Source organism: Panicum virgatum, chromosome 9N (genome assembly GCF_016808335.1).
Source record: "Panicum virgatum strain AP13 chromosome 9N, P.virgatum_v5, whole genome shotgun sequence".
Lineage (NCBI taxonomy): Eukaryota > Viridiplantae > Streptophyta > Magnoliopsida > Poales > Poaceae > Panicum > Panicum virgatum.
Window position 1 is genome coordinate 67,010,231 of NC_053153.1, and position 26,107 is coordinate 67,036,337.

At 46.9% G+C, this 26,107-nt stretch overlaps 1 protein-coding gene across 4 annotated transcripts; it reads left to right on the forward strand.

The window, feature by feature from the left end:
• Positions 1 to 474: 474 nt before the first annotated feature.
• On the forward strand, positions 475 to 25,988 carry LOC120690559 (bromodomain and WD repeat-containing protein 1-like). Of its 4 annotated transcripts, none has more exons than XM_039973247.1 (23): positions 475 to 746; positions 2,323 to 2,698; positions 3,486 to 3,637; positions 3,794 to 4,024; positions 4,667 to 4,776; positions 4,864 to 4,941; positions 5,043 to 5,149; positions 6,221 to 6,315; positions 6,394 to 6,518; positions 6,605 to 6,795; positions 10,306 to 10,381; positions 10,816 to 10,984; positions 11,946 to 12,016; positions 19,160 to 19,240; positions 19,318 to 19,388; positions 20,653 to 20,749; positions 21,016 to 21,075; positions 21,835 to 21,889; positions 21,969 to 22,369; positions 22,460 to 24,145; positions 24,372 to 24,947; positions 25,034 to 25,092; positions 25,381 to 25,982. In XM_039973247.1, the coding sequence occupies exons 2-23, from the start codon at positions 2,343 to 2,345 to the stop codon at positions 25,574 to 25,576; spliced, it is 5,043 nt and encodes a 1,680-aa protein (XP_039829181.1). In that variant the 5' UTR covers positions 475 to 746; positions 2,323 to 2,342; the 3' UTR covers positions 25,577 to 25,982. The 4 variants fall into 4 exon arrangements, with proteins under 4 accessions (XP_039829181.1, XP_039829180.1, XP_039829182.1 ...); XM_039973246.1 differs by having other exon boundaries at positions 546 to 746; positions 22,451 to 24,145; XM_039973248.1 differs by lacking the exon at positions 475 to 746 and adding an exon at positions 989 to 1,214 and having other exon boundaries at positions 25,381 to 25,985.
• Positions 25,989 to 26,107: the final 119 nt, after the last annotated feature.

Sequence of the window (26,107 nt, forward strand, 5' to 3'; positions counted from 1 at the left end):
ATATAAACATCTATAAGGTCTAGGCTGTCTTTACTTGACATTTACCCTGTGACGGGTATTATTTATTCGTTTGTGACTGCCATCAATTTGCACAGTGACCCGGCAGATTGAGTTTTTTCTTTCTTTTTTGTGAGATCAACCTGGGCAGATTGCGGTGTTAATCTCTACTATTTCTATAAATTTCTAAAGCAAGCAATGTTTTCTTGTCCATCCATCGAAATCCTAATCGGAGTCCAGACAAATCAATTCAAATACTAATAGAAATTTGGAGAAATCAATCGAAATTCTAATTAGAACACGGACCATCATTATCTCGCACAATCACAGTACGCCCTGTACATAAGTTTTTTTTGATAGGAACGTCCTGTACATAAGTGAATGAACAGTTGATGGTTACTGGATCTATCGTATTACCCTAGCACCCACGGCCACGGGTACTGCTAAATAACTCCCCTGGGCTAACCCGATTGTTTCGTCCTGTCTCGACTTTGTGGGCCGATGGACATCTTTCGGCCCGGTGGGAGCGTTCGTTTCGTCGTTGGCCCGTGCCCTCCCGTCCTCTCCTCTCGGCCGCCGAGCGGCTCTCGATCTGGCCGGGTCGCTCCGTTCGTCGCTCCCTGGGCGTCGTCGCCGTTCTAGCGGTTCGCTTCGCTTCGCCGCCGCCTCCGCTACTTCTCGCGTTCTCCGCCTGCTCCGACGGTTGTCGGCTGCGCGAGAGTGGTTCCGGCGGCCCGCGTAGATCGGCGGTAGGTTTTCCCTTCATCTCCTCTCTCTGTTCTCATGGCCTCATGGTCCTGCGACCTGCGTGCTCGTGACCGCCGCCGTGCCCTCCGATTTGGTTTGCGCGAGCTCGTTCCAGGTGGTCGCCGTGGTTGCTGCTCCGATTTTTGCGGCACCGCCCGCCGCTGTGCCTCGGATCTATAAACACAGCCCGCTAACCCACTGGCCCGTTGCGTTAAAATACCCGTTAGCCCGGGAGGCTACCTCCATCGGCCTATCCGGATCGCACACCCGCGAAGCAACAGCCCCCGTCCCGTCTCCCTGTTTCTCTCTAGTCTCGCAGTGGGGGCGACCGGACCGCGGCCTCCGACCTCCCTCCGCCGCCGCCGGAGGCGCCCTCTTCGTGCCGCACGGGCGCCGCCGAGGCTCCCTCCGCATCTGGCATGCCTCCGCGCCGTTGTAGCCGCGTTGCCAGAGGGCTCACCGACTAGGAGGTGTCTGTCTCTCTCCTCCCCCGTCCCCCCTGCCTCGAATTACGGGCTGCCTCGTGCTGCTTTAGCCTATGTAGTATATGATTTACAGAATTTTGAGCTAGAATGGTAGATTTGAACCCATTGATGCGTCCAATTTCTTGCAGAGGATGCAGTTCCGGTTGTGCCGTTGCTAGGGAAATGATTTAGAACCCCAATATTGATAATTGGGTCAAATTCGCGGGTTTAATTAAGTGCTTATGTGGGTTGCCCCCCCCCCCCTGTGAGTATTTGGAGAAGGCCTTCATGGACTGATAATCGTTGGAATTCCATGCACGAACATGATTGAGCGGCCTGAATATTGGATCTGCTTGTTTCCTGAATGCCATGAATTCTAGGGTTTTAGTGATATGAATTTAATTATCTCGGAATAGTTTTGCTTGTTAGGAGCTGGTGAGTTTGCATGGGAAGATCTGTTTGTTAAGCTCGATGCCTGGATGGTGCAAAAGTTAGGTTGAATATATGTATGTTGCATAATTTATTTATTGATAGGATTCCCTGCATTTTGGTGATGTTATAGATGCTGGTGTTTGGCAGGGGGTGAATGGGGGGGGGAGGTTGAAGAGTATCCTGCAATGTATCATTGATAAATTAGACTTAGTAGGATGTATCTCTGCAGTGCATGGTCTGATTATGTGGCGCAGTTTTATACAGGATGTGCTTTTGCTTCATAGTTTAGTGAATCCATCTTTCCTGTAGCTACAGTAATACTACCGAGTTGCTAAGCTTGCGCTTTTCAACCACTGGATAGATTTTTGCTTGCCTGTAGTCTTGTATTATTGTACACCACAGTGCCATTTTTTATCATGGTTCTGCCATATCACTTCAGTACACAAGTTAGTTGATACTTGAGACGCATCATCAAGAATTTATTCATTTTCCTCTCATACATCGTGTGGACTTGTGGTTGCCAGCTAGCTGCTGTCTTTCCTTTTTTTTTTTGATTCTGTGCTTTTATGTATGTACTTCTACTTTATATATTCCTTACCACTCCCGAGCCGTATCATTTCATTATTTAATGCTTTACTTGATTATTAAATTTAGTGTGTATACTTATTCTTTATATTTCCAGATCCAGGTGATCTAGTAGACATGTCTTTTAGAAAGCACCAAGTTTCCAGTAATGCAGCCTCCATAAGTTTGGCTCCTCTGGATTTTCCAAGTCATGAACTTGAGAAGGTTAATCCTTTGAATTCAGTGATGTCAGCTGATGTTGCAGCCATGGATGGTGTGGATATTGATATGAGAGAAGTTTACTTTCTCATTATGCATTTTTTATCTCATGGTCCATTTAAACGGACCTTTGGTGAACTGTGCAATGAACTACTGGAGCATCAACTGCTGCCTAGAAGATACCATGCTTGGTATTCGCGTGGTGGTTTTCATAGTGGTGAAGAAAATGATGATGGCATATCACTCCCTTTGGGTTATGCAAAGTTAGCTGAGAGGTACAAATGTGTTATTCTGTTGTCTAATCATTTGAATCTGTTATTTTCTCGTGGAGGTGAGAAACTCTTGATTGATTCTACAATTAATGTGGAGAACTGGAGATGCTCCCTGCATTTCATTTTATAAGGCATGCCATTTAAGTGTCAAATCTTGTAACCTTGAACTAACAATTAGCCACGCATGATATAAATATTGTTATACAAAAAATATACCATTGGATTGACATTTGAAAGTACTTTCTTACGGTTATGATCATGTTGCTATACTTTTCCTGTGAACTTAACATCACCACTACCAATAGGAAAAGATGTTGGACATTTAGCAAAGTCCCACCTGTGGAAGTGTAGTATTCCTGCACGATATATGCATATCAGATAAATTAAGAGTCAGAGTTTAGTTTGGGAGATTCAAATGACGCCTTATATTTTAAAATGGTTGGAGTACTTGCTAGTTTCTTAGATTACAATTGGGAAAGAAAACTGTATTTAGTGCATAAGTCAAATAAACTCATATGGTGCCTCTTGGGTAGTCTTCAGTCCATAATATTTCATCCACAGTTTGTAAATGATATTAGTGTTTTGCATATCTTGTCTGTCTAGTTTTTAACTGATTTAAGTTTTTGATTTTGAAATGTCTGTTATCTTGAAAAGTAGAAAGCATATTAATTTAGCAGAATGAATGAGCAGACATGAAATAAGCTTCCTACCCTGGCAGAACTGTTATACTTAATCTGCTTCTATTTCTATTTCTAAATGATTACATAACATTGAGCATTTCTTGTTGTAGATACCCCCACATTGGTAAAAACCACTTGGTAAAGCTATTAAAGCAACTGATGGTTAGTTCCTGTCACCCACACAACTTGATTGGGGCAGTTTCTCCAAATGCTGCTGATGTTCCAACACTTCTTGGCTCCAACTCCTTTTCTCTTCTTGCATGTATGTATATCATGGTGTTCAATGCATTTTTTTCGTTTTAATATTCTTTGATAATCTGTATATGCAATTTTATTTTTCCAGTTGTAGCAGTTCGATTTATCCTGTTTTTCCATGTTATAGTATGGTAATGTGCTTATGCATTTTTGGATCCTTTAGCTGACAGGCAAGATAAGGAAACTCCCAAGATGCCAAGCTATCTTCGTTGGCCGCACATACAGGCTGATCAAGTTCATGGTCTAGGTTTAAGAGAGATTGGTGGTTTTACTAAACACTGTCGGGCTCCCTCTGTACGTGCATCGTGCTATGCTATCGCAAAGCCATCTACCCTTGTTGAAAAGATGCAAATCATAAAACGATTGAGGGGACATCAAAATGCTGTGTATTGTGGTTAGTTTAACTTTCTTGCTCTCTATGCTTAAATATATGGTTTGTTGCTAGTATTTGAACTAAGGGCGCATTTGGCATTTCAATTGATAACTAATTTTGCCCCACATTCTTGAGTAAGGTGGCTAACTTGCCACACTTTACGAGCAAGAAAAATGGCCACCTAACCTTAGGCAAAGTTAGTCAAGAAACTTGAGTCCATGCCCGTGGCCAGTAGGCTAAGAAGTTAAGGAGAGTAAGGTGCAGCAGCAACCAATCACTGCCTAAGAAAAAGATGTGGCTTACTAAGCTTAGGCATCACTTAGGGAGTTAGGGTGCAATTCAACATGTATTTTGTTGTGTCCCTCATGAATCAACTCAATGTTAAGGCCTGCTGTACTTGTTAGAAAAATTCCTGTGGTTGATCAAAATTTGTTAGTTAATTCAGTTAACAATTTTTATATGCTGTTCATTCTGTTCCAGAAGACCTTATTCTTTCCCCTACTATATCATTGACAAATTTTGTTGCTGCCTTGTTGTCTTTGGTTCCCCAAACCATCTTACTCCATCATCAATACATCTTTTTTACCCCAAACCATCTTACTCCATCATCAATACATCTTTTTTATCTGTTGTATTGCTTTCATAGTAATCCTGTTTCTGCAGCTACCTTTGATCGCACGGGGCGTTATGTTATTACTGGTTCTGATGACCGCCTTGTTAAAATATGGGCGATGGAAACAGCTTTTTGTCTGGCTAGCTGCAGGGGCCATGAAGTAAGTTGTGGCTGCGTTGCATATATATAAACTGACCTTTCACTGATAACTTAATTCCACTTGTTCTGTTCCATTTTCCAAATCAAGGGTGATATTACTGATCTTGCTGTCAGTTCCAATAATGCTGTGGTGGCATCTTCATCCAATGATTTCATTATTAGAGTGGTGAGTTTGGTAGTTCTCATTCTTCCTAAGTAAACTGTCATAACATTCTTTCTTGGCCATAACATTATTCTTATCTTCCATAACTACTTTTACCAATGCAGTGGCGTATGCCTGATGGAATGCCAGTCTCAGTGCTGAAGGGGCACACAGGAGCAGTTACTGCTATTGCATTTAGTCCAAGGCCAGGTGCTGCTTTCCAGCTGTTGTCGTGAGTGCTCCTTTTTCTTTCCTTTTTCCCTGATAATAAAATGTGTTTCGTGCCACTTTGTTGGTTGTTGTTGCTACATGCAAACTGGATGCAACTGCTTTCAAATGAAAATGCTCTGCATGAATGTAATTGACACCAGCTTATGGCATAACAACTGTATGTAATCTGCTGCAGTGCTGTAGTTTTCATGTTTGACTGAGGCTAGGGCTGGAAAAAAAGCTCGTTAAGCTGGCTCGGTGGCTCGTTTCAAAATTGCTCCGATTACGTTCGTTCTTTTTTTAAAATAAAGATTAGTTGATTTGGAACAAAAGTCAATTTTGGCAAGCTCGGCTCGGCTCGTTATGCTCGATTTGAAGTTGAATATCAAACAACGCGGGAGACTATAATAAATACGAATATATTGATTTCAAAGAAAGCTCGAAAAAAGTCGAGGCTCGGCTCGATTCCAGCCCTAACTGAGGCTGATACTTGATTAAAGAAATTATGAAGCTAGATTGCCAGGTTAAAGGATTTGAATGAATTTTCTGGGACATTTCTCATTACTTTATTCAGTATGTGCAGTTAAGAACACACTTGATTGAAGTGGTGAACCATGTTTCCTTTTTTTTCTTCCCAAGAACTATTTGGCAAATGTTTTACTTTTACCCATTTTACTGGCAATAAATATACATATGCAAAGCCATATTCTAGTATAATTTGTTTTGTTTCACAGTGAATGGGCTTCTATTTATGCGGTCTACTGATCTTACATTTTCTATGATCTTAGGGCAATTAATTTGTGTGGATTACCTTCATAGATAATTTTGCTTTTTCCGAAATAAAAAGATATGTGTTGCATTGCTTTACGTGTTTGTTGGGCAACCTTTTGCTTGGACTGATTTTCATTGTCATTTTGAATGCTGATCGTTTATTACACATGTAAGGTGTATTCAGAATGTGTTTGTGTCTTCTATGCTATGGTATAACCTCACCATTTGACATGCTGTAGTACTTCACTGCACATAAGTAGGGTTTTGCTTGCTATTTTCATTTATGTGCTTGCTGAAGTTATCAAATGCTATATGTTGGCAGGTCATCAGATGATGGGACATGCAGGATTTGGGATGCCAGATACTCCCAACAACCTCCACGAATATATACACCAAAGCCCCCAGATGTTGCCCCTGGTTAGTTCACTGAAGCATGTATACTGCATTAATAATACCTGTTTCTGGATAATCCAATCCACGTGGTGTTGATGCCAGGGAAGAGCGTTGATGCATCTTCAAGCGCTGTTCAAGTCCAGCCAACAAATCACCAAATCCTATGTTGTGCGTTCAATGCTAATGGAACTGTGTTTGTCACTGGCAGCTCAGACACCTTTGCTAGGGTGTGTTTTTCTTGTTACCTTTTGTTGTCAACTTCTGATTTAACTATAGTGAAAATTGGGCTTTTTCAGAGAAATTTTTATTTCAGGTATGGAATGCTTGCAAGAGTTCTTCTGAGGAACACAACCAACCAAATCATGAGATGGATCTATTATCTGGGCATGAAAACGATGTAAACTATGTGCAGTTTAGTGGATGTGCAGTGGCATCAAGATCATTTTCATCTGATTCCAGTCATATCTCTAAGGAAGAAAATAATCTGAAGTTCAGAAATTCCTGGTAAGTATTTTGTGCGTACTTAAGGTTTGTTTACTGACTGGAAGACTCTCTCTCCTGAGTCGTCTCAGCATAGCCGGTCCCAAGCCCGGATAAAGGAGGAGGGTTGCGTTAGGTTTTGGCAAACCAGCATAAAAATAGCCACTCTAATGGATTTGAAACCCACAAGAAACTCGTTGGGGCGTAACCCTCTTAGCGACGCGCTACATCGGAACCCGGGTGTGGTGATAAATGGGCAAGGGCCGGGTCGCCATCCCCCCAAGGGCGCGTCGTATCATGACCTAGGTACGATGATAAGTGAGCAAGGGTCGGGTCGTCACCTGAATGGCGCGCTACATCTACGCCCGGGTGTAGTGAAAAATGAGCAAGGGTCTTCGCACTTCCCTCGACGAGTGCGAAGGGTAAGGAAGCTAGCCGAGCCAATTAGGATTCGTATAGGTAGCTGGAACGTAGGGTCCCTAACGGATAAGTTGCGAGAGCTAGTTGATGTAGCAATTAGGAGGCGTGTAAATATTCTATGCGTTCAGGAGACTAAATGGAAGGGCCAGAAGGCGAAGGAGGTTGAGGATACTGGCTTCAAGCTTTGGTACACGGGAGCAACTCCGGGTAGGAATGGTGTAGGCATCTTGATTGATAGGAGCCTTAAGGATGGAGTCGTAGAGGTTAGAAGGCAAGGCGACCGGATTATCCTAATCCGGTTGGTAGTTGGAGATTCGGTTTTGAATGTGATCAGTGCCTATGCCCCTCAGGTAGGCCTTAGTGAGAGCACCAAGATGCAGTTCTGGGAAGATCTAGATAGCATGGTTAATACCGTGCCTACCAGCGAGAAACTCTTCATAGGAGATCTCAACGGCCATGTGGGTGCGACTAATGTAGGATTCGAGCGAGTGCACGGGGGTTTTGGGTACGGTAGCAGGAGCCAAGAGGGGGAGGATGTGTTGAACTTCGCGTTAGCCTACGACTTGTTGATAGCGAATACTGTGTTTAAGAAGAGGGAATCCCATCTTGTGACGTTTCGTAGTGGACAACACTCGAGCCAGATCGACTTTATCCTTACTAGGAGGGAGGATAGACGTGATTGCTTAGATTGTAAGGTGATACCTGGGGAGTGTGTTGTCCCTCAACACAAGCTTGTGGTGGCGGACTTTCGTCTTCGGGTACGTGTCCACCGGGACAAACGTGCCAAGATTGCGAGAACAAAGTGGTGGAAGCTTAGAGGGGAAGCGACACAAGCGTTTAAGGAAAGGATGCTAGGTGAGGGGCCTTGGGAAGAAGGAGAAGACGCAGATGACATGTGGCTAAAGATGGCAACATGTGTTCGGAAGGTGGCCTCAGAGGTGTTTGGCGTGAGTAGGGGAGGCAAACAGGAGGGAAAAGACACCTGGTGGTGGAATGACGAGGTGCAAAGGGCTATTAAGGAGAAGGAGTGTTTCAAGCGCCTCCACCTTGACAAGAGTGCAGCCAACATCGAGGGCTATAAATTAGCGAAGAGGGTTGCAAAGCGAGCTGTGAATGTAGCAAAGGGTAAGGCGTATGATGACCTGTATCAGCGGCTAGGCACGAAAGAAGGGGAGAATGACATTTATAGGATGGCTAGGATCCGCGAGCGGAAGACAAGGGACATCAACCAAATTAAATGCATTAATGGGACAGATCGACTGCTAGTGAAGGATGAGGAGATCATGGATAGATGGAGAGAGTACTTCGATAAGTTGTTTAATGGGGAGAGTGAGGGCCCTACCCTTGAGTTAGATGACTCTTTTGACGATACCAACAGACGTTTTGTGAGGAGAATTCAGGAGGTAGAGATCGGGGAGGCTTTGAAGAGGATGAAGGGAGGTAAATCGATGGGCCCTGATGGTATCCCCATTGAGGTGTGGAGATGCCTAGGAGATAGAGCAATAGTATGGTTAACTAAGCTTTTTAATCTCATTTTTCGGTCAAACAAGATGCCGGAAGAATGGAGGAGAAATATATTAGTACCTATCTTCAAAAACAAGGGTGATGTTCAAAGTTGTACTAACTACCGTGGGATTAAGCTGATGAGCCATACGATGAAGCTTTGGGAGAGGGTTATCGAGCATCGCCTAAGAAGAGTGACAAGTGTGACCCAAAACCAATTTGGGTTCATGCCTGGAAGGTCAACCATGGAGGCGATTTTCTTAATACGACAATTGATGGAGAGATATAGGGAACAGAAGGACTTCACATGGTCTTCATTGACCTTGAGAAGGCATATGACAAAGTACCGAGAAATGTCATGTGGTGGGCTTTGGAGAAGCACAAAGTCCCAACTAAGTACATTACCCTCATTAAGGATATGTACAAGGATGCGACGACGTTTGTCTGGACATGTGATGGCAACACCACTGACTTTCCTATTAACATAGGCCTACACCAGGGGTCAGCATTGAGCCCTTATTTATTTGCTTTAGTGATGGATGAGGTCACAAGGGATATACAAGGTGAAATCCCTTGGTGTATGCTCTTTGCTGATGATGTGGTGCTAGTTGACGAGAGTAGGGCAGGGGTTAATAGGAAGTTAGAGTTGTGGAGACGCACGTTAGAGTCGAAAGGGTTCAGACTTAGTAGGACCAAGACCGAGTATATGATGTGCGATTTCAGCGCGACTAGGCATGACGGGGGAGACGTTAGTCTAGATGGACAAGTGGTGGTCCAGAAGGATACTTTTCGGTATTTAGGATCGGTGCTACAAAAGGATGGCGACATTGATGAAGATGTTAGGCATAGAATTTCAGCTGGCTGGTTGAAATGGCGGCAAGCTTCTGGCATCCTTTGTGACAAGAGGGTGCCACGAAAGCTAAAAGGCAAATTCTATAGGACAGCAATTCGTCCGGCGATGCTATACGGTGCTGAATGTTGGCCTACAAAAAGGCGACATGTCCAGCAACTGAGTGTAGCAGAGATGCGGATGTTGCGGTGGTTTTGCGGGCACACAAAGAGGGATAGAGTCCGGAACGAAGTTATTCGGGATAGGGTCGGAGTGACATCAATTGAGGAGAAACTTACCCAGCATCGGCTGAGATGGTTTGGACATATCCAACGAAGGCCTCTTGAGGCGCCGGTGCGTAATGGGGTTCTTGAGCGGGTCGATAATGTAAAGAGGGGTAGAAGTAGACCTAAACTGACGTGGGATGAGTCGATTAAGAGAGATCTTAAGGATTGGAATATCTCTAAAGAGATAGCTTTGGATAGGAGCGCTTGGAGACTAGCTATCAATGTGCCTGAGCCTTGAACTTATTTATTTCGGGTTTCTTCTCTAGCCTACCCCAACTTGCTTGGGAAAAAAGGCTATGTTGTTGTTGTTGTTAAGGTTTGTTTACTCCTTTTAAATGATCATATGTTAGTGGAATCAGTTCTTAGTTGTTCACTTCACCCATGTCAAAAAGATGTCATTTTTGTCTTCAATCCTCTTAGTTGTTCACCTATGTCAAAAAGATTTCATCTCTCTCTTCAACTATTACATGACCTAAGTTGGTCTCTTTTTGGTAGGTTCACGCATAATATTGTTACCTGCTCACGTGATGGCAGTGCAATTATATGGGTTCCACGATCTCGGAGGTCACATGTAAGCTACTGCATCCTAGAACTTCCAATTTTTTTTCCCGAAAACCTTTGTTTGCGTGAATATTTTCCATGATGACTTTCACAGCCGCCCAATGCAGCTATTGCTATGGTAGTATGGTGCTATCACTGCTATGACCGCCTCCTGAAAAGCTGCCCATTATATTTCATAATTCAGTCTCCACTGCATATTTCTTCATTGAATCATGCTTCAATAACTAGAGGGTGTAGTAAGGGTCAGTATATAAAATACCTGATGCAGCAGGCTGCAGCCAGTTGTAACGAAAATATCCTATATGATGGCTAGTTCAGGTGTACTGGCTCATTAGCAGACTTCCTTCTCGTGAGAATATACATGATCACTGCCTTTGATGTATGCTATGTTTGCGTTCGATATAGTTTTCTGTATAATTTGTTTCTGCATTGATCTCGATCCAGGGAAGGGTTGGACGCTGGACACGTGCTTACCATCTTAAAGTCCCCCCACCTCCAATGGCTCCTCAACCACCTCGAGGTGGTCCTCGTCAAAGATACCAACCAACTCCTCGTGGTGTCAACATGATTGTTTGGAGTCTGGACAACCGCTTTGTACTTGCTGCTATCATGGGTAATAGTCTACTGTTTCATATGTTCTCCCTGCAACCATATTGAAACAACACTTTGTTTATTGTTTTTGAGAAATATTTGCATCTGCTGCCATTTGAATTGTTTCAGTAGATCCTTGTATCTTTTTTAATCTGATCATCTCATTTCTCATAGTTGCTTAATTGCATTGTGACCAGAAAGATTTTTTTTCTCGAACACCACAAAGAATAATTTTCATGTTGATTTCATTCATGGCAAATCAAGAATGGGTTGCATGATTGTGCCTAGTTTGTTGATTGTCAACCATTTTCCTAGCAATGTGGTATAAGCTAAGTCGAATAAACGATGAAGAACAACGAGATCAACCACAAGAGACATGAGGATTTAACGTGGAAAACCCCTCCAATATGGAAGGGGAAAAACCACGGGCGCCAGCCAGTAAATCTTCACTATATCGGGTGTGTTTTACAACGTAACGACGGCTTACAAGAGGATTAACCATCGAGGAGTAAAGGCTATATGAACCGGACCGCGGGCGGGGCGGGGGGGGGGGGGGGGGGGGGGCTCCGGTCCAAGCCTCCCGGCGACGGGCCTCCGCTTCGCTCCATCGGAAGTTGGCCTTTTCTTGTGCAATGAATTTGGATCATAATATAATACAATGAACACCCAACACCCACCCTCACCCCCAGCACAATTTAGAACAGTAGCTTTGCTTAGTGACATTGTTTTAGTAATTTCTCTAACTACTACTGTGCCAGAGCGTGGAATCATGTTTACAAATAACCTGCATCTCCCTTATTGTGTTAGTTGATGTATATTACTGAACGAGTAGAAGCCCCTCCAGCTACTCCACCCTCATGTTCAAATCATCCACCTAATTTTTTAGTTTTATTTTTAGAAGCATCAGTCATTCTCCCATTCTTCTTTGATAATTCAACGATCAATTCTATCATTTCTATTCATCGTCCTTGTATTTTTTGCAGATTGCAGAATTTGTGTATGGAATGCTTCTGATGGGAGCTTGGTGCATTCACTGATCGGCCATAAGGAATCCGTAAGTATATTTCATGCTTCCTATGATGGATAAGTCTTTGTGCTGGATGGATAAGGCATAGAGTCCTTGCAAGGACCAGGGCATATATTCCTTTAGCATATTTCAGTTTGCTAGGACAGCATCTTGCTAGGACAGTCAGTTTGCTAGGACAGCATCTAGCTTTAGTTCTTTTGACTAGCATCTTAGCATCTTTTGCTGCAGCAAGCTTTGGCTGCCTGCCTTGGCTGCCTATAAGTATGTATCCCCAGCCCCTTGGGTTGGCATGGCTTTGAGTTTGTGAATATGAGAAAACCAGAAAATTGCCCCAAGTTCATTGTCATCCTCTCAGCTCAATGAGAGTTAGAATTGAGCTTCTAACATCTGGTATCCGAGCCGTACTTTCCTGTAGGTTGGATATCTCTTGCTCCTCTCCTTCCCAAGCCTCTGTAGCAGCCCAACCACCACCACCAGCAGCTAGCGCAGCAGCAGCAGCAGCTGCACCAGCAGCAGCTTCTTCCCCGTTCCCTTCCCCCTCTCCACGCAACAGCCCCTTGGAGGCGCGCCATGTCCGATGCACCGTCTCAGCGCTCGGTCGCCTCGAGCGCACGGCGCCAACGAGACGCCGAGCTCGCCGCGGCAGAGGAGCGCAGGCGAGCGACGGCTCAAGCCGCTGCAGCAGCGGCCAGGGCGGAGGTGGAAGCAGAGGAGGCGGAGGATGCGGCGCGTGCGGCGGAGGTCGAGGTTGAGACCTTGCGCGGCAGCCTCAGCGGCTCCATCGCCGGCGACGCCACCGCCGACGAGGACCTTGAGGAGTTGGAGAGGGAGAGAGCGCGGGAGCGGACCACGCGGTGGGCAGCAGCCCACCCCGGCGGCGATGGCCTGGACGGCGGCGCGCCCGGCGGCGGTCCAGGGGCCCGCGCGCCCGGCGGTGGCCTGGACGGCGGCGCGCCCGGCGGCTGCCTGGACGGCGGCGCGCCTGGCGGTGCGCCCGGCGACGGTCCAATGGGCCGCGCACCCGGCGGCGGAGGCGGCGCCCCTGGCGGCGGCGCGCAGGGCGGTGGCGGCGCTCCTGGTTGGGGTGCGCGCGGCGGCGCCCCCGGCTACCACGGCCTCCAGGCGGTGGTCAGGGACGTCGGTCCCGGCGGTGGGTGGCCCACCCTCACCAAGACCAACTACGTCGAGTGGGCCGCAGTCATGGAGGTGAAGCTCCAGGTGCGGCACATGTGGGAGGCAGTCCGGTACGGCGACGTCGGCTACGATGAGGATCGACGGGCGCTAGATGCTCTCATCGCAGCAGCCCCGTCCGAGATGCAGTTCACGCTTTCCAAGAAGCGAACTGCCAAGGAGGCCTGGGACTCCATCGCTGCGGCACGTATCGGCAGCGACCGCGCCCGCAAGACCACTCTCCAGGCACTTCGCAAGGAGTGGGAGAACCTGGCCTTCAAGCCAGGTGAGGATGTTGATGACTTCGCCCTCCGTCTCAACACTCTGCTGCAGAAGGTGGTGCAGTTCGGCGACGACACCTACGACGAGGAGAGAGCCGTCGAGGACGAGGAGAGAGCCGTCGAGAAGCTCTTCCGCTGCGTCCCCGAGAGGTACAGACAGACCGCTCGCTCGATCGAGTCTCTGCTGGGCCTCTCCACCATGACGATCGAGGAGGCGATAGGTCGCCTCAAGGTCGTCGACAACGACGAGCCACAGCCTCCCTCGGGAGGCATCTCCATCGGTGGGAAGCTCCACCTCACTCAGGAGCAGTGGGAGGCTCGGCGCGGTGACAGGAGGAGGGGGGAGCCCTCTTCCTCGACAGGTGGCCGCAAGCGCGGCAAGCCGCGAAAGGGGCGCGGAGGTGCCCAAGCCAGGGCACGAGGGCGCGCCGAGGGTGGCGCCCGCGGAGATGCTCAGGGCGGCGCCGCTGACAGGCCCAAGGCGGCACGAGACGACGCCTGCCACAACTGTGGCAGGCCCGGCCACTGGGCCAGGGACTGCCCGCAGCGGAGGCGTGGGGGCCAAGCCCACGTCGCGGAGGCCCAGCCGGATGACGAGCCGGCTCTGTTCCTACTCCACGGGGACATGGAGCCGCACCCGACGGCACCGCCTGTCACAGCTCTACTCCACCTCGACGAGCCGCGTGCCCGAGTTCTCGGCAACGGCTCCGACGACGACAATGTCGATGGCTGGTACCTCGACTCCGGCGCCACGCACCACATGACCGGGCGGCGGGAGTTCTTCTCCGACCTGGACGTCGACGTAGGTGGCTCCGTCAGGTTCGGGGACTCCTCCGCCGTGGAGATCAAGGGCGTGGGCTCCGTGATCTTCACCGCCAAGTCCGGAGAGCACCGGATGCTCACCGGAGTCTACTACATCCCGGCGCTGCGGAACTCCATCATCAGCCTTGGGCAGCTCGATGAGAGCGGCTCCCGTGTGGTGATCGACAGCGGGGTCCTCCGCATCTGGGACCACCGTCGCCAGCTTCTCGCCAGGGTGGTTCGAGGGAAGAACCGCCTCTACATCCTCCATGTCGGGGTGGCCCAACCTCTTTGTCTTGCAGCTCGCAGGGACGACGAGGCATGGCAGTGGCACGAGCGCTTTGGGCACCTCCACTTTGAGGCCCTGAAGCGGCTCGGCGCCAAGGAGATGGTGCGAGGCCTCCCGTGCCTCGACCACGTGGAGCAGCTCTGCGACGTCTGCGTGCTGACGAAGCAGAGGCGGCACTCCTTCCCCCAGCAGGCGAGCTTTCGAGCCAAGGAGCGGCTCGAGCTCGTACACGGGGACTTGTGTGGCCCGGTGACACCGGTCACACCAGGAGGACGGCGCTACTTCCTGCTGCTCGTCGACGACCTCTCCCGCTTCATGTGGGTGATGATCCTCGGCAGCAAGGGAGAGGCTGCGGACGCCATCAGGCGTGCTCAGGCTGCTGCGGAGGCGGAGAGCGGCCGCAAGTTGCGCGTGCTGCGCACCGACAACGGCGGCGAGTTCACGGCGGCCGAGTTCGCGGCGTACTGCGTGGATGAGGGCATCCAGCGCCACTACTCCGCGCCGTACAGCCCGCAGCAGAACGGCGTCGTCGAGCGGCGCAACCAGACGGTTGTGGGGATGGCCCGGGCCCTCCTCAAGCAGAGGGGGATGCCGGCTGTCTTCTGGGGAGAGGCGGTGGTGACGGCCGTCTACATCCTCAACCGCTCGCCCACCAAGGCACTCGACGGCATGACGCCGTATGAGGCTTGGCATGGGCGCAAGCCGGCGGTCTCCCACCTGCGGGTCTTCGGCTGCCTCGCGTTCGCCAAGGAGCTTGGCCACATCGGCAAGCTCGACGACAGGAGCACTCCGGGAGTGTTCATCGGCTACGCGGCGGGTTCGAAGGCCTACCGCATTCTCGACCCGGAGACACAGCGTGTGCGCACGGCGCGCGACGTTGTGTTCGACGAAGGGCGAGGATGGGCGTGGGACAAGGCGGTGGACGACGGCTCGGCTCCGACGTACGACGACTTCACCGTCGAGTACGTCCACTTCGAGGGAGCTGGGGGAGTAGGCAGCTCTTCTTCGCCGAGCGTGCCTACCCCGGTCCCCAAGCCTCCACCGACTCCGGCGCCCGCCACACCGGCGGCACCACGCCCTTCCGCTACGACTCCGGCTGCGCCGAGTTCCTCGGCTGCACCACCACAGCCGGCGACGCCGCGCACTCCAGTACCGATAGCTACTCCTCCGGGCCCGTCTACTTCGACACCTGCTCGTGCTGAGCACAGTCCGGTGGAGTTCGCTACTCCGCTCTCTCACGACGAGGAGCGCGTCGACGCGTACCATGACGGCGAGCCGTTGCGGTACCGTACGATGGAGGACCTTCTCGGTGACCAGCCGGTGCCGGGACTGGTGCCTCACGACCTGGAGGCGCAGTTGCACCTCGCGTGCGACGATGGCGAACCTCGGTCTTTCGCAGAGGCCGAGGGACACGCGGCCTGGCGTGCCGCGATGCAGTCGGAGATGGACGCGGTTGAGAAGAACCGCACTTGGGAGCTTGCTGATCTCCCTCGCAGTCACCGTGCGATCACCCTTAAGTGGGTGTTCAAGCTGAAGAGGGATGAGGCCGGCACCGTCGTCAAGCACAAGGCTCGCCTGGTGGCACGAGGTTTCGTGCAGCATGAGGGAGTCGACTTCGACGATGCCTTCGCTCCCGTGGCACGGATGGAGTCCGTGCGACTCCTCCTTGCGCTAGCTGCCCAGGAGGGCTGGCGTGTCCATCACATGGACGTCAAGTCGGCGTTTCTCAACGGCGACTTGAAGGAGGAGGTCTACGTGCACCAGCCGCCGGGGTTTGCGATCCCCGGCAAGGAGGGTAAGGTGCTACGTCTGCGCAAGACCCTCTATGGCTTGCGGCAGGCCCCGAGGGCGTGGAACGCCAAGCTGGACTCCACGCTCAAGGGGATGGGCTTCGAGCAAAGCCCGCACGAGGCGGCCATCTACCGGCGGGGCAAAGGAGGCAATGCCCTGCTGGTGGGTGTCTACGTCGACGACTTGGTGATCACCGGCACCAAGGATGCGGAGGTGGCAGTGTTCAAGGAGGAGATGAAGGCCACCTTCCAGATGAGCGACTTGGGGCCTCTCTCCTTCTACCTGGGGATCGAGGTGCACCAGGACGACTCCGGGATCACACTTCGACAGACCGCCTACGCCAAGCGCGTCGTCGAGCTCGCTGGGCTCACCGACTGCAACCCAGCCCTCACTCCGATGGAGGAGAGGCTGAAGCTGAGCCGTGACAGCACGGCGGAGGAGGTGGACGCTACTCAGTACCGGCGTCTTGTGGGGAGCCTCCGCTACCTCGCCCACACACGGCCGGACTTGGCGTTCTCCGTCGGCTACGTCAGTCGGTTCATGCAGCGACCGACGACGGAGCACCAGCAGGCCGTGAAGGGGATCATCCGCTATGTTGCGGGGACTCTCGACCACGGTCTCCACTACCCGAGGTGCCCTGGGGCGGCACACTTCGTCGGGTACAGCGACAGCGACCACGCCGGCGACATCGACACCAGCAAGAGTACGAGCAGGATCCTCTTCTTCCTTGGCGAGTGCCTCGTTAGCTGGCAGTCGGTCAAGCAGCAGGTGGTGGCCTTGTCCAGCTGCGAGGCCGAGTACATAGCGGCCTCCACTGCGTCGACTCAGGCGCTCTGGCTCGCTCGACTGTTGGGTGATCTACTCGGCAGAGACATTGGAGCGGTGGAGCTCAGGGTGGACAGCAAGTCCGCCCTGGCCTTGGCGAAGAACCCCGTTTTCTATGAACGGAGCAAGCACATCCGGGTGAGGTACCACTTCATCCGAGGCTGCTTGGAGGACGGGAGCATCAAGGCAAGCTACATCAACACCAAGGACCAGCTTGCAGACCTGCTCACCAAGCTCCTTGGGAGGATCAAGTTCCTTGAGCTCTGCTCCAGGACCGGGATGGTCCAATCCTCCCACAAGACGACGCACAAGACTTAGGGGGAGAATGATGGATAAGTCTTTGTGCTGGATGGATAAGGCATAGAGTCCTTGCAAGGACCAGGGCATATATTCCTTTAGCATATTTCAGTTTGCTAGGACAGCATCTTGCTAGGACAGTCAGTTTGCTAGGACAGCATCTAGCTTTAGTTCTTTTGACTAGCATCTTAGCATCTTTTGCTGCAGCAACCTTTGGCTGCCTGTCTTGGCTGCCTATAAGTATGTATCCCCAGCCCCTTGGGTTGGCATGGTTTTGAGTTTGTGAATATGAGAAAACCAGAAAATTGCCCCAAGTTCATTGTCATCCTCTCAGCTCAATGAGAGTTAGAATTGAGCTTCTAACATCCTATGCATTATGCTTTCATTTTGTGAATGCTATATTGTGGTTGGTACTCAGTCTGCGGGTAACTCAGTAGTTAGTTTGTTAGGGTGCTATTAGTTGAAGTATAAGTGAATTGCCTACCTCTTCCCATCAGCTTAAGCTTTTGGGTTGAATTGGTTGGTGCATATAACTCAATATGGTATCAGGGCTAGAGGTTTCGAGTTCGAATCCTGGTGGGCACGATTAAATAAAATAATTGCAGCCAACTCCTGATTTCCACGTTTGAGGCCTGAGGAAGCCTGCACGTGAGGAGTGTTGAAGTATAAGTGAATGGACTACCTCTTCCCTTCAGCTTAAGCTTCCCTTTTTTAAGGATTGTTCATCACGTTATTATTAATTATTATTGCCTTGAGTGCTCTGCCAAGATCACTGATAATGATGATTAAACATAAAAAGGAGCAGAAAAACTCATGTAGTGTAGTGGTAAGCTTCCTAGTTGAGGAAGACACCAACCAGGGTTCAAATCCTGGTGCCAGCGGAAAATACCCCTTGTTGGCAACCCGTAAAAGTAGTGCCAGCCTGTGGCACCTGTGGTTGGTCTGGGCCCTCTTACCAGGGGGTAGTTGCAGTGGTCGCTGACCCAGTGGGTCGTGGTCGGCCTAGGTTACGGTGCGGCCCTCTAGGGTGAAACCGGAGTTCAGGGGTTTTCACGGCTGGCTTGGCTGAGATTTCTTTCTTAGTGCAATGCCGTGGGGGTGGTCTTTTCCCTGCCGCTCGAGTTTTTTTTTTAAATGTTTCCCCCCTTTTTCTTTGGCAAACTTTGTTGAGTTGCCGCTGCTTATTTTTGTTACTGTTGAGAACTTATACCTCTTCTTTCTTAATTGTTTATTTAATGTGTAAGGTCTTCCATTTAGTGTCATCCTTGGACCTTACTGGAGTTTTGGGTTCTTGTTCAGTGACTGCATTTCACATCCCTTTACTTCCATTTGGTGCATTAATATTGTTTTGGCAACAGACTATATGTGTAGAGATTGACATCAGTGCTATTATCTGAAATAAATTACTAGTTTTCTCTTGCAATGATGTGATAATGTGAAGTTTCTTGTTTAACCTGTATCACTATTGAATTTCTTGATGATGATTTGAGGTATAGTTGGTGTAGTACCATCAAACTTGCATGAGTTCTATGCCTTTAATCTTATGTCTAACAAACTTCTTTAACAATAAGCATCTGTGGTGCTGCTTGATACAATGTCATGATTTCTGTTCTTTTGCATTTCATCAGCGTATTGTTATTCAACTTCTACTTACTCAGAATCTTTAGCTTGCAGTAATGTTATTCTTTTTAATTTGATCAACTTCATTCTTAACAGACATTTGTTCTTGATGTGCATCCATTCAACCCTCGTATTGCTATGAGTGCTGGGTATGATGGAAAGACGATCATCTGGGATGTATGCTCCTAACCAGATTCCTTTATTTTATAACAATATCCATACCTGAAAAATCTAATCCAGTTTTTCTGCACCAGATATGGGAAGGAAAACCCGTGCAAATTTATGAAACAGGGCATTTTAAACTAGTTGATGGGAAGTTCTCTCCGTAAGTATCATTGCAAACTTTCTTCGCAAGCTTGTTTTACTTAACACATGCTATGAATACCATGAGATTCAGTATGGCACTTAGATAACATTTTCTAGATTGGATCCAAAAAGAATTTCTTGGACAGTCTGTGATTCTAGTGACTTTACACCCCCCCCCCCCCAAAAAAAAACATCCCCATCCCCACCCACGCGCCGAGCCCACGTGAGGGAGGGGTGGTGATGCCAGTTCAGGGTTCTGATCTTCGAGATGACATGACTTGTGGGGCCTATCTTCAACAAGGTTGCGGTGGTGTGACAAATTAGCAAGGCCATGTGTTGGCGAAACACTGTTTTATGTTTCCTTGTGCACTATAAATCTGTAATTTACATGTGTGAATGATTTCCATGTGAATAAATATAAACAGGGCCACACATTTAAATAATGCTGAAGGCTTTGACCCTATTGTCATTATAATAGGTTTATTTTATCTGACCTGATTAAAAATCCAGGCACCAGCACATACTGACAACAAAGCTTGTTGCTGCTGTTTTGCCCAAGATGTTTACTGTTTAAATAATTGATTCCCAAAGTTATACATGACTCATGCAGCTCTGCCTGTACAAAAACTCTTAACACAAGAAGTTCTAGTCTTTTGTCAACCTTGTGCAAAGGACTCCGCACAAATAGAAATGCAAACGGCCTCGTTGAAGCTGAGATAGTGTCCTCCCTACAAGAATTCCAATTTGACAACCTTATTGTTATCCTCAATTTTCATGCCCGCACTAGCCAGCAAGGCGAATTATTGTTGAAGATATTGAGATGGTTAATAAACGAAATGCCTTCCTTTATGCACAACTTTTGTAGGTATCGCTTCAGAACCCACTAGAATTCTTGTAATAACATCAAAGAGTACAAGGGAATTATAATTCTCATAACCCTCTCAATCCTATGAGGTGTCATGTTATCTCCCTATAAAAGAATCTCATGCAGAAGAATAAGCTAGCCCCCAATATTCACACACACTCCTGCTTCTACTTGCTATGGATGAGATCTCCTTGGGTGGACTTCTGGTGGCTTCATAGCCTTTGGTTATTTATAGGTGCCACATTACCTCTGGCTACATTAAGTAGGGATCCTATGGAAGTTATCCTTGTAGTGCATTTCTTCAGCTCTTAATAGGATTGGAGTAAGAGACCTGACAATATTTTTATTTTGAATTGGTAATGAATGTGAATAAATCATCTGTCATGTTCTCTTTATGATATGCTGGATGATCTTCTAGGGATGGCACGTCACTTATTTTATCGGACGAAATTGGGCAAATATTCATCATTGGTACTGGGCAAGGAGAGTCCCAGAAGGACGCAAAATATGATCAGGTACACAAGTTGTTACTCAACTATCATGTTTATGGAGCTCAGTGATGATGTGATTTGTTTGATGAGTAAGAATAACATACATATTTGATGTCTCAGTTCAATTTGGTACTGTATAAATTCCTAGTCTGGCAGATATTAACAAAATCATCAACCCATGTGCCTATAGTTACATGACTGTACTAAGATAATAAAAAACACCCCTTTGAGCACATTATTATCTTTTTATGAATTTGTTTGTAGTTCTGACTATGTGCGTTCTCTAACAGTTCTTCCTTGGAGACTATCGACCCCTCATTCGAGATACCAATGGAGGCGTTATTGATCAGGTTTGTTAAGAAAGTTACAATTTTCGTTAAGTACTACAGTTCAGATGATTTCTTTCAGAAATGCATAATTTCATTCATTGCATTGTTTAAATCTGATTAATGAATGGAATGATTCCAACATAATATATTGCTTTCAAGGAAATTGGTGCCATCACTTTGCTGCTCATTGTTGCTATAGCTGCCGTTGTCTCGACATGGCTGCTGTGCTCGCTTATCGTTAATTGTGAGGCCCTGTTGTCACCTCAGCAAACATGATAATTGGAAGGTGAACAGAGAAAGAGCAAAAATATTGCGGCAAGAGAGGCAGCTAGAGTTTTCAGGATTGAGGAGAAAAGATCAGAGTGCTGTGATAATTGGGTGGTAGGGTTGGATCTGTCTGGTGGGCTGGGTTGGCCTGTTGTTTACCTTAGTTTTTTTATCCTCTTCCCCTCAAACAACAGCATGTTTTTCATTATCCACTCTAGATGCTGCTGCTAGCTAATTTGGCATTGTATACGCATCCAGGTTACTTCAAAAATTCAATTTGCGTTGGTAACTGTCTGGCTTTCTAGGTTTTTAATACTCTTCTGATATAATGTAAGCACTACAAGACTATGGAAATGCTGAAAGCCTGATTAAACAAACAGGGAGCATAGTTCTCCTTAAACTACCAGAATTTAAACCTTTCATAACTTTGTGAAGTTTTTTTTTCTTCTAAAAAGCCCATGAGCTGTGAGCTATGCAGCTTTTCCTTATGCAGCTTTTGCTCTGTTTATGTAGGAAACACAGCTTATACCACATAGGAGGAATATGCAAGACTTCTTATGTGATGCTGGTATGTAACTTCCCTATCAGCCCTCTTCGTGCTTTTACTACTCAATTGCAATCATGCTATGCATACTTGCCAATTTCAGGTATGATGCCATATCCAGAGCCCTTCCAGAGTATGTACCAGAAACGTCGGTTAGGTACACTTGGTATTGAGTGGCGACCTCCCTCTGTGAACTTTGCTGTTGGCCCCACGTACAATGCGACCACTGGTGAATATCAAACCATCCCAATTATTGATCCCGATAGGTGGGAACCACTTCCAGAGATAACAGACTTCATTGAGCTTGAACCAGAAAATGAAGTTATCTCTGACGATACTGATTCTGAGTACAATGGCATGGATGAGAATTCAAGTGAAGGAGAACAGGAAATTATGAGTGGTGATTCCTCGGGTACTTCATATTCAAGTGCAGAAATTGATGCAGATAACCCTAGTAGTGCTGCTCATCTCCGCCGGTCAAGAAGAAAGAAGAAAAAATCTGAGGTAAGTGTCAACTTTCAATATCATCCTGTATTCCTCTGTGCTGTGTTCTAAACTTTTCGGCATATTTTCCTTCTATTACATGTTGTGCAGGCTGAACTTGTTACTTCATCTGGTCGGCGAGTTAGGAAAAAGATTTTGGATGAGCCTGATACAGCTACAGTGTCAAGGCCACATAGAAGTACGAAGTCTAGGAATGGACGTTCAAGCAAAAGGAAAAGGTCCCCAAAATCCAGGGAATTGCGTCCTCAAAGACGTGCTGCTCGAAATGCACTCAATTTTTTCTCAAAGATAGGAGCTTCAACGGAAGAGGATGAAGATGACTCAGAGGGAAGTTTCTCAGACAGTGAATTGAACACAGATAGTACTGATGCTGAACAGTTAGAACACGCTGGCCAACTAAGATTTAGTACAGAGGAAGATGTTACACAACCTTCTCAATTTACGGATAATAAGGGAAATTCTGGAACTGGTAGAAAATTAGTCCTCAGAATACCACGCCGTGGTTTGAAGATTCCATTTCCTTCAGGAAGTGGAAAAGCAGAATGCTCCACACAGGATTCTCTTGCTCTAGCTAATCATGAATCAGTAGAGCCTGAACTAACTGTTGAACACAGACATTCCTCTGCTTGCAAGGCTGAATTACTAGCAGATGGTGGTCTGTATGATGGTTCTGCTGTTCACAGTAACAACTCAATTAGGTGGGGTGAAGTTAAGATGCGATCCTCAAAGCGTTTCAAGGTCAGTGATCGAGCGGGAGGGTTGTGGTCCACTCCAAATAATGCAGCTTCACAGGATATTGAAGGATCAGGTAGTCAGGAGATGCCTCATGAATATGGTGGTGGAATCCAGCAAAGTGTTGGGCAAAATGTACAAGAAATACGACCTGAAACAATTCTAGATAACATTCAGGAAAACCACACTACTGATGAGTATAATGGAGAAAATTTTGGGGACAAAGAAAAGATAACTAACAATAATAATGCCTGGGCAGATGGAGCAAATAATACCATACAAGTTAACAATACTTCTCAGCCTTCCTTGAAACTGAAGTTGAAACCAAGATGTTTTGCAGATGGAGCAAGTGTGCCTGACAAATCAAGAAGTGCAGCAGAGGGAAATATCATGAACGCCGAGCATGGTGAAGGTTCAGTACGGCATGATGATGATTCTTCGATAAATCAACCTAGGAATGTGGACATACTCAATGCGTCCAAAAGTTCTCAGGAATGCACAGATAAAAGCATTGATTTACATGATTCGAAAAAGCTGCTCTTGGATTCTCCAAAGACGTTTACTGCAGTGTACAAAAGGTCAAAGACAAATAACAGGAAAAAAATGGATTCAGATGAATATGCAAACGAGGATAGTACTTCTATCTCAAATGACGATGGTGGATACCAACCTCCAGAATATAGTCATGTTACAGCTGCAAGCAGTAGATTGCGAAGAAGCACAAGGAAGTCATATGCGCACTATGGTGATGGCACACTACGGGATGATATTTCTCAAGTGAAAGATTCTTATAGTTCCTATGAAGCTTCAACTAGTGGAAGACGAATTGTCACAGATGTGCGGGAAGTAATGTGGCCAACCTCAAAAACGGTTGGTTTAAGGTCTGCCAGGAACAAAAGAGAGAGTAGCAACTTTCCTGATACACATCTATTTGGTAAAAAGCACCAGGGGCCCTTAAAGTATTCATGGTTAATGTTGCACGAGCATGAAGATAGTTACCGTTATATTCCTCAACTGGGTGATGAGATTATGTACTTGTGGCAGGTAATGCTATTTTTCATATTTGTAATATAGTCTGCAGAAAGTATGGGGATGGAACTTCTCATTTTTGTTCTCACATTTCGCTGCTTCTCCTTGCCCCCAAGGTAGGGCTAGTAGATGATGGTGGAAAAACCATATGTAAAGTGAATGAAATACAAACATGCTTGGGTTGACTTTATATAGTATTTCACTATTATGATCCTCCTTTCTGGGCTTGCTATATTTGTAGGGCCACAAGGAATATCTTGAAGGAGAGCGATCATCTGATCCTTGCCCTTGGAAGCGGATAAAAGGCCTTAAAGCTGTAGAACTTTGCAAAATACAGGGTCTTGATTACTCCTCTTACAAAGGATCTGGTGAAAGCTGCTGTAAACTATCCATTGAATTCATTGATCGCGCTTCCACTGGGTTTGGCAAAACATTTATGGTCACCTTGCCTGAGCTAGTTAGCTATCCAGATTTTCTTGTGGAAAAAACAAGGTATGAAGCTGCTATGGAGCGGAATTGGACCCACAGAGATAAGTGCAAAGTTTGGTGGAGGGATGAAGAAGAACGGGGAGGAAATTGGTGGGAGGGACGGGTTGTGGCAGTAAAACCTAAATCAACTGATTTCCCAGATAGCCCATGGGAGAAATATGTCGTACAGTATAAGAAGGATAGTTCTGAGCACCCACATAGCCCCTGGGAACTTCATGATGTAGGCAATTTATGGGTTCCATGGAAACATCCGCATATTAATCTTGAGATTCGAGATAAATTGTTATCAGAAATGGAAGATTTACAAGAAATGTCGCACGGGAATCAGGTGAAGTTAGTTTTTATTCATTACACTTTTGCTACCTTTTTTGCTGTGGTATGGATCTTTAACAATATTTCTTTGTGGTTTTACAGGATCGTTATGGTGTTCTAAAGTTAGACAAGGTCACTGAAAAGTTGGACTTTGTGAACAGGTAATTATTGTATGCTGTTTTTAAGCGATTTTTCATTGAAATTATGATTTGAGAGGCAATATTTGTTAAAAATTATACTTCACAAAAGGTTGACCAAGTCCAAACAAATGTCTACATATTTTTTTTCTCATTTCCTTTTATTTATACATGAGATTATCTAGAATATTAGGTCCTACAAATCATTTTGTTGGTCAGTAAGAACCTACAAATATCTATTGAGTTACATTTGTTATTCTAATAGAAATGTTCATCTTAATTGACTCCTGGCCATACAATTTCTTTCCCTAGGTTTCCTGTCCAATTTTCCACAGAGGTGATCAAGACAAGATTAGCGAACAATTACTACAGAACTCTGGAGGCTGTCCGACATGACGCCACTGTGATGCTTGTAAATGCAGAGTCCTACTTTTCAAAGAGTGCTGAAATGACCAAAAAGATCCGCAGGCTCTCTGACTGGGTCGATCAAACCTTTTCATCATTGTAGTGGGTCTAGGGGACGTTCCTCGACACCTAATTGACACCTTAAGTTTTCATTGACACCCTCATTTTTCATGTCAGCAGAATTTTCACCTCAGCCATCAAGATGATTCTACTGAGGCATAATTTTGTTAGAGGAATTAACCCAAGTAGTTTTCATGGTGAAAAGGAATTTCCAATGTAGATCAACTGGTTAAACAATTTGTTTGCTGATACAAATTGATCTTAACCAACTCCTCTGACCCTTTGATCTGTTGTCAAGACACAATGTTTCATCCTATTAGGGCTTTGTTACAAAACGTCCTAAGGTGTAAAGCTGGTAGAGGAAATGCATTAACAGATATCATTCATTGTGTATAGACACCAGTACACATGAGCAATAAAAGAGGAAGAAAATGTGTCGTCTGTGCTAAGTACAATTTGGGATGATACATTTGTTAACAATATCTGAAGTTTGTAGCACTTTTTTCCTGCGTGTCTAGGCACGTTGTTTATGTAAGAGCATCTCTAAGAGACTATGTAAAAAGCTTTGGATAGG

Excerpts from the sequence above, each read along its gene's own strand:
- LOC120690559 (XM_039973246.1), top strand. The coding sequence starts at position 2,343 with ATGTCTTTTAGAAAGCACCAAGTTTCCAGTAATGCAGCCTCCATAAGT. Across the intron at positions 3,638-3,793 it reads CTCCTTTTCTCTTCTTGCAT|CTGACAGGCAAGATAAGGAA; the intron begins GTATGTATATCA and ends TGGATCCTTTAG. Across the intron at positions 4,942-5,042 it reads ATGATTTCATTATTAGAGTG|TGGCGTATGCCTGATGGAAT; the intron begins GTGAGTTTGGTA and ends TTACCAATGCAG.